Below are 8,706 nucleotides of genomic sequence, written 5' to 3'. Positions count from 1 at the left end.
ATTACCCTTTTGAGAAGTGGTTGTGAGATTTGTTCAGCCCAAGAGGTGCTATGGTGTCGTGCAAGGTAGTTCAGCGGTCATAGTGTAAGGCGAAGGAACTAGAGGCAGACGAGCAGGTTTCTGTCATGTTCTCATATAAGCAGTGGGCGATGGCTCTGTAAGAAGCTTTGTTATCTGTCTGTTCTCCCTCTGAAAAATTCACATTTTTCACCCCTTTTCAAAATACATATGTTTGGAAGTTTATGTATATATTTATTAGCATCACAAATAATTTATGTAACTGCCTCAATAACATTATGTCAGCTGCATGTGTGAGCTTTTGGCCTCATATTCTTGTGTTACATGAGACAATATAATATTGTTAAACATGTTAGAAAAGAATAGAAACCATAGAAATAAACTACAAAACCCATTTGTTCTATGTGCATGAATATAGGTTGCTTTTTCTCTCTCTCTCTCTCTCTCTTGGAGCCGGGGTCTGTGTGCTTGCATTAATTGTTTTTCCAAGGTTCTTCCTCAACGAGTGTGTACTCCGCAGTTGAGCCATTTGTGGCTGCCAAGGTTACCTGAAAGAGTTGACAGATTTGAGGTCATATCCATGTGAATGTTCAACAGTAAATGTAAGATCTCTCTGGAGCTTTGGAGCAAAGACTTTTAGCAAATGTACAAATGTAACAGAAAAGATATTTTGATTTTAAAAATGTAAAGGTAGGATGGATGGCTGTTTTCCCTTTCAGTTCTGAAAGTGATCCCAATAGCGGAAACAATTTTGTATTGTTCCTTTGTGTTGTTACCATTATTGTTGTGGTGTAGACTCCACTATATGCTTGTTGCTGTGATGTATCGACTGATAATAATGTTTCAGGTTCAACGCATCTACTCCGTTTCAAGTGAGAATATCATCTCAACAGCAGTTTATGAGCACAATTCATTTACAGCACACTAAGCTTTTAAAAATGACAAACAGTGTAAACTACACTCTCTGGTTACAGCATCCTAGACACCAATATTTTAACAATTCAGAAAAGATCAATCACTGTCAGACCAAGTGAGATTTTGTTTGGGAGATAATGGTTAAGACCAGATTCTTTTAGATTTAGAACTATTTTTTTACTTTACGGTTATAGTTATTTTTACATGCATCATTCTTGACGTGGATGTTTAAAATGTACACTTATAAAATTCACAATCTAACTGCCAGTGCTGATGTCATAATGAATGCCTGTGATCAGTGTTTACTTCAGCAAATGATGCCAGCCGGGTCTCTTCTCTTTACCCTATTCCTCTGACACTCTTCTGCTTTTGACCATTTCATTCAGGAAATATAAATCCAGTTGATTAATTTTTACTATACAACATTGCATAGTGATGAATACTTTTGTTTCTGTCATTTAGAATTCTGTGCTCCAAGATATATAGACCTTGACACTAAAGCCATTTGACCATTTACCGGTATGATATTTTTCAATGACAAATACACAGACTGCTCTATAACATTCAACTAAACAGTCATTTTTTTTTTCATTAAAAATAAATAAAAATAACAAGGTACAACAACAGTACAAGCATTAATGAGTGGTTACTTTGCAAGGCTTCTACAATGGATTGCATTTTTAGATAAACTGGGTTAGTTTTTGTTAAGTTATTGTTTGCATCCAGAGCATGCAAGCACAACAGACAGCAGAAAACAGGAGCAGATTTTCTGTCTATTATGCACCAAGAAAAAAACAAGAACGATATGGGTCTAACTGTCTGTTTTGTAAATTATTCAAAACTAAAAGATGAAGATGTGTCTACTCAGGAGGACGGGTCTTCTCTTTCATTCTTAATTCCCCTGAAAGTTTGTTTAGTCTCAGGCAGTGCTTAATTGCTGATGTTCTCAAACTTGATTATCAGCGAATTTATGTAAACTTAATAATTACTTCAACTGAATCACTCAATAAAGCATCAGTATCATAAATACATCAGAGCTGAATAAAGCCTGTTTTCCACCATCAGGCTATACGTGGATTGAGTCTCTTAGCCGTTCTCAAGTACTCAAGGTTACGATGGTCGGTTAAAACAGTGAACGAATGTCTTGCTCCCTCCAGCCAATGACGCCATTCCTCGAGTGCAGCTTTAATGGCCAACAACTCCCTGTCACCAACATCATAATTTCTCTCCGCTGGGCTGAGTTTGCATGAATAATAAGCACATGGAAACATTTTTGCAGGTGAGCCCAGACGTTGTGATAGCACTGCCCCTAGTTTGATGTTGGAAGCGTCAACTTCTACTATGAATGGGAAACTGGGGTCAGGGTGGTGTAAGATGGGAGCGGTGGTGAATCGCCTCGCGAGCAATAGGTGACCAGTGAAGACGACTAGAACCCCTCTTTGTCATATTTGTGAGAGGAGCAGCTACGGAGCTGAAACCTCTGATGAAGCGACGATAGAAGCTGGCGAATCCCAGGAAACGTTGCAGCTCCTTAATAGTAGATGGTAGTGGCCATTTTAGGACTGCATTGACCTTGTTCTCATCAATGGCTACTCCCTCCTGACTAATCACGTAGCCCAGGAAAGAGAGGGATGTCAGATGAAACTCGCACTTCTCTGCTTTGGCGTACAGTTGGTGCTGGATTAGGCGTTTGAGAACAGACCTAACATGTTGGATATGCTCCTCGAGGGTTTCGGAATAGACCAGAATATTGTCAATGTATATGATAACATTCCTGTTGAGCATGTCCCTGAAGACGTCATTGATGAATGACTGGAAGATAGATGGACGGTTGACTAGGCCGAAGGGCATAACCCGATATTCATAGTGCCCAGTGGTCGTGGAGAACGCAGTTTTCCATTCATCACCCGTCCAAATCCGAATGAGATTATATGCACTGCATAAAATCCAGCTTGGTGAAGAGTTTGGCAGTTCTCAGCTGTTCCAGTGCAGAGGGTACTAAGGGTAGTGGGTAACGAAATTTAACAGTCATCTCATTGAGGCCACGATAATCGATGCAAGGACAGAGACCGCCCTCCTTCTTAACAAAGAAAAACCCTGCGGACACTGGTGAAGTGGAGGGTTGGATGAAGCCTTTAGCCAGTTCTTCTTGAATGTAGTTGTTCATGGCTTCGGATTCTGGTTGTGACAGGGGAAATATGCGGCCCTTCGGGGGACTAGAGTCGGGCAGAAGGTCGATAGCGCAGTCGGAGGGTCTGTGAGGAGGCAGTTGAGAGGCTTTGGATTTGCTGAATGCTTCACTTAGATCATGATAGACACTGGGGAGCCCCGGGTAGTCAGTATCTGTAACGCTAACAGTTAGAAGATGAAGGGGAGAGATGTTCTGAACACAACGGGGAAAACAGCTCTCATTCCAGCTGATTATCTCAGATTCCTGCCAGGAGATGTTTGGGTTATGCCTGCGGAGCCACGGCAATCCTAGAATGATGGGTGCATGAGAAGTTGAAAATGTAAAATTGAATGGTCTCCTGATGAAGAATTCCCGTTGCCATACTAAGTTTCGTTGTCATGCGAGTTATCTTTCCTGTGCCCAGTGGTCGCCCGTCAACCGCCTCAACTGCCAAAGGAGAAAGACATTCTAGAAGAGCGATACTGCATTCTTGAGAAAAATCCAATGACATAAAATTCCCAGCCACCCCAGAGTCTAGCATGGCGCGTCCGCGGACACAGCTCTTGTAGGAAGAGTGATGGTGACTGGAACAGTAATGCAGTTATCAACAAAGGCGGACAGTAACTAAGTACACTTTTTGAGTATCTGTACTTTACTTGAGTATTATTTTTTCTGGGAACTTATGACTGATTTTTTTTTTTGTGTAATGCATTCTAAGTTGCTTCAGAAGTATTGCAAGTACTTCGTACAACAATAAAACAGTGCATTGACATAAAAAAAGGAAATTTACTTTTGGTACTTAAGTACTTTTGAAAGCAAGTACTTCTGTACTTTTACTTGAGTAAAAATCTGTCTTTACAACTTTTACTTGTAATGGAGTAATATTTGGCCAGCAGTATCTGTACTTTCACTCAAGTAATGGAGTTGAGTACTTTGTCCGCCTCTGGTTATCAACATTGAGAGCTAGAATGGGGACACTCACCCGAGTAGTGGGGGTCTCTGCGAGAGCTAGAGGGGCATGACAGTCTCATGTGGCCTGGCTCCCCACAATAGAGACAGACGGTGATGAATGTGACAATCTCTCTCCTCAGGCGAGAGGTGATAGGCGTCGACCTGCATGGGTTCGTGGGTGTCAGAAACAGTCATAGTAGTTGTCCTTGTCGAGGGGCGTTGTGATCTGAGAAGATTGTCAATCTGAATAGAGAGCTCAATAAACTGATCTAAAGTTCTCCCCTCATCTCGGCACGCTAACTCTGTCTGTAATTCAGGACTTAAACCCTTCCTGAAATGTACCTTCAGAGGATCCTCGGTCCATGTTGTTTGTGCGGTGAGCGTACGAAAGGACAAAGCATATTCCACCGCAGTTCTCCTCCCCTGGGTTAGTGTTAGCAACTGTTCATCTGCACACCGACCATCCCTTGAATGATCAAAGACCTCCCGGAAACGTTGAAGAAAGACTGTAAATGAGGGAAAAGGAGATCTGTCCTCCTTCCATACTGCTGTCACCCACTCCAGTGCTTTACCAGTGAGTAGAGAACAAACAAAGGAAATCCTCCCCCCTCCTGTTGCATACAGGGTTGGTTGTTGATTAACGAACAGGGTGCATTGGAGAAGAAACCCCTTGCACTGAGCTGGATTACCGTCATACTTCTCAGGGAAAGCTAGGCGGGGACTCACGTTGGAGGTTTGTGCTGAGGTGACCGCTATTGCAGCGTTAGTTGGAGGCACAGAGAGCTCGATGGAGAAACGTGCAGTGTCTGTAACGTCTTGACTAATTCCTCCGTGAGTGCAGTGAGCCTCTGCAGCTGATGATGATGAGTGGCTAGTTGTGTCGCTTGCGCAGACAGCTCTGAAGAGAGATGATAGATCGCTGCTGGATCATGTTGTGGCGAAGTCTTCTGTAATGATTCATCAACACGGCTGGGATCCATTTGCAGTTTTATTTGAAACTTAATCAAACAAGCAGAGGTCAAGACACAGATTAGGCAGTATCGTAGGGCAGACAGAATGGTGATCATAGACAGACCTGAGATCGGGGCAGGCAGATAACGTTCAGAAACTGAGACAGTCTTAGGTCAGGGCAGGCGGCAATCCAAAGTCGATAGTCCAGTATCCAGAGCACAAGTCCAAGGGGCAGGCAGCAAATCAACAAAAGACAAAGGCAGGCAGAGGTAATAACAGAAGGCAGTCCATTGTAACCGGAATAACGCTCAGAGATGTTCACCAAGGCAAAACAAGACTTCACAGAGAATCTGGGTGAAAGAGCTCATTAAATAGTCTAACGTAATAGGGAACAGGTGTGTGAGAATGATTAGTGACAGGTACAGGGCTGATGGGAAATGTAGTGCGGGGAGTAAACTAGTACCCTTGTGACGGAGCCCTCTGGTGGCCCGAAGAGAGAGTAAGAGAAGCGCTCTTCGTAACAAACACATTATCACGTCACTGCAGGTTTTACGCAGCATGGTTAGCATTCATATCATGCTCAAGCGGAAATGCAACTGGGACCATTCCACACCATGCTTTGAATATTCGGCCTGCTGGTGGAAAGGTGCTTTCATAGGGTTAGCTTGTAGTTTATTATTAAACTCATGGATCTCAACTGAACTTAAACTGCACATTCTGCACATAATATTTAAATAACTGATGTAGGAAAAAGCTGCTAGCTGCACAGTTAATGGTAAAAATAATCATGAATTATTTGATTTGATGTATATTTTGATGCACTGCAAAACATACAGTATTATGTTGCAGTATGCTCAAAATATGCTCCAAGAAAAGAAGCAAAGAAATGAGTACATATGCAATTATACTGTAGCTACCATATATGTGTACATACACACATAAATGTTTGTGTATATACATATATGCTAACATGCAAAAGATATCAGAAAAGAGACATGCAGGGATGTGTTATGTAGCTGTCTCTATGTCATTAGCGTGACTTGTACCTTGCAATCATCTAATAAGACAGAATTTTGAGCAGCATAGACGCACTGGTTGGAGTTGTTTTCATGATGGTTTTTGAGGTCATCATAGTAGGGCTGGGTCTTGGTCATCTCTATGTCATCAGATTTCGCATGTTGGGCGTCCAGAGCATCCAGCTCTGCCTTGGACAGATGGTAGACGATGCCAGCCCCATATGAGTCTCCAACCACATTAACTGAGGTACGGAAACGATCCCTGAGGGAAAAAAAGATGAAATGCTTTGTTTAGCAGTCACATATTTCCTGAACAAGAGTAGGATAATCTTAAACATGACAGTGACAGCTTCAGGGAAGGCTTTCATTTAACATTTACAAGTCCCAATCTGGATCAAATAAGTCTAGATTCAGAATACTCACAGAAGCCAGTCAACAGCCACTAGCAGACTGATATCTTGAGTAGGAAGTCCAACGGCTGTCAGAATGAGTAACATGGTGACCAGTCCAGCACTGGGGATACTCGCCGCCCCGACACTGGCAAGTGTTGCTGTAAGACTACATTTTGGGAATGCAAGCACTTATGTTTCATTCATATTTACACATAAACTACATAAAGTACATAAAGTAGTAGACAATAGTAGACAATCTTGTCCAGAACAACTTAAAGAAAAGAAAGTTATTTTTCTAAAATAACAGCCTACTGTTTAAAAAGGACAAATATGTTCTGAATTTTGCCAAACAAGTTACTGAGCACCTAAGCTTAGACATCGGGTGGCCTCAAAAGGCTGGGCAACAGCCAGTCGATTCTCCAATACACATTCACATGTATAATAATAGTCTTGTATTTTTAGAATACAAGAAATGTGGTACATCAATTTTGGAAGAACAGTAGTAAAATGAAAATTAAACTGAAATGGACCATTTGTACCAGATGTTGTACAACCACCTGTTGTACTGTATTCAAAATATACATTATGTAATGTCATTATGTAAATGATTACTTGATTATGATTACTTAACAAAATTTTTGTTACATATAAGTGACAAACAACACTGATCATTATGGCAGTCAGCATCATATCTAGTATCTAAGTAAAATGTTTATGTCACGAATATAACCCTAGTTCCCTATCTGTCGGTCACTACGAGTTATGTTGTGACAACATATGGGGTCTTACTTGGGAGCCCGAATTCTCTCTGATTAAGAGAAAACGCCAATGAAATTTGGCTAGTGGATTTTGCATGCTGAGCCACTCCCCGTGCACGGGTATAAATAAACGACAGGTGCATCCACTCATCAGATTTTTGCTTTGGAGCCGAGTGAATGAACACAGTTCGAGATTCACCAGGCAAATTCTCTCTGCTGCTAGAAGAAGAGGCTGTTCTGGGTGGCGTTATGGCACAATCAGCGGCGTCCCGGTTAATTCAGCGATTCCCCTGGGTGCTTCATCTAAAAGAGCAGTTTCTGATCACGGACGGCTCGCGTCTTTTTAAAGACGCCGTTCCGTCCATGTCCTCTTGGTTGCGGTCGTTTCCCATCCTCCGTCAATGGCCACGATCGTTGTCTTCGGTGTCTGGGCATCCAGCATGCTGAAGCTGTGTTCGTGGATGGTTTATGCGTTCACTGTGAGCATGTGACCTTGGCAGCGCTGCAATCGAGCCTCTCTCTCCTCACGGGGATGGGAGGGTCTCCCTCTGTCACTACCCGCGCTGGCTTCTCTGCCATGAGCAGAGAACCGTCGGCTAGTGCTCTGGGAGCGATCTGAGGGTTACAGTGAGAGCCTCTCCGCTGGGCCAGTCCCCGTGGACCTCTCATTCCTCCCACAACAGCTGTTCTCTGCGGCTCCCCAGTGATTCTGCTGTGCCATCTTACGGTGTGCCCAACGTGTCATTCGGCGCGCCGATAGAGGATCAGAAGTCGATAGCAGCATCAGAGGATGGGCGATCGTCCTCTCAAGATGAAGGCTTCCCTAGGGCGTTGTCGCCACCGCCGAATCGGACCCGGAAGTGACGGCTGTGCTTTTCCCGGAAGTGCATAAGGAGCGGACAAAGTTGTGGACAGCCCCTTTTTTCGGCCTGAAGCCACTCGTCTTCCCTAGGCAGAGCGGCTAATGAGTACGTTGACATTTCCCAGGTGGAAAGTGCAGTTGCTGTGCACCTGCTTGCAAAACGCCGCCACTTGGAGAAATTGTCCTCGACTCCCGTCTAAAGCCTGTAAACTGATGGCGGCTCTCACCGCCAAAGCTTACAGTGCTGCGGGCCAAGCTGCCTCTGCCCTGCATGCCAGGGCAATCCTGCAGGTCCACCAAGCCAGGGCACTTAAATGCAAGAGGGTAGTACCGACCCGAGGTTGATGCGGGAGCTGTGCATGATGACTGACTTCGCCCTCCGGGCGATGAAGGTCACGGCGCAGTCCCTCGGGAAGGCTATGTCCACTCTTGTGGTCCAACATCTATGGCTTAGCCTGGTTGAGATGAGTGACATTGACAAAGTGACATTCTCGATGCTCCCATCTCCCAGGCTGGGCTATTCAGCAACAATGTCGAGGACTTCGCCCAGCAAGGTCTCGGCAGTACAAAGACAGACTGAGGCCATCCAGCATATCCTGCCTCGGCGTGATCCTCCACCTGCCACCGTTCCGCCACGGGCTGTGCCTCAGCCTGCCTGTCACTGAGGGCACCC

The 8,706-nt window shown here is 44.1% G+C and overlaps 1 protein-coding gene across 2 annotated transcripts in view; it reads right to left on the bottom strand.

Annotated features, from left to right (window-relative positions):
- Positions 1-341: 341 nt before the first annotated feature.
- LOC107572373 (excitatory amino acid transporter 2-like) overlaps positions 342-8,706 on the bottom strand; it is a 66,080-nt gene continuing 57,715 nt past the window's right edge. The window contains exons 9-11 of one of the 2 annotated variants that reach the window (XM_016258808.1): positions 6,445-6,579; positions 6,052-6,283; positions 342-566 (exon numbers count right to left, since the gene is read on the bottom strand). In XM_016258808.1, the coding sequence (XP_016114294.1) occupies positions 492-566; positions 6,052-6,283; positions 6,445-6,579 (442 nt within the window). In that variant the 3' untranslated portion in view covers positions 342-491. The remainder of the gene's footprint in view (positions 567-6,051; positions 6,284-6,444; positions 6,580-8,706) is intronic. The other variant, XM_016258810.1, reaches the window with a different exon arrangement.

Source organism: Sinocyclocheilus grahami, unplaced genomic scaffold (genome assembly GCF_001515645.1).
Source record: "Sinocyclocheilus grahami isolate Dianchi unplaced genomic scaffold, SAMN03320097.WGS_v1.1 scaffold1740.1, whole genome shotgun sequence".
Lineage (NCBI taxonomy): Eukaryota > Metazoa > Chordata > Actinopteri > Cypriniformes > Cyprinidae > Sinocyclocheilus > Sinocyclocheilus grahami.
The sequence above is the reverse complement of the archived record's forward strand: the minus strand, read 5'-3'. Positions and strand labels throughout refer to the sequence as shown.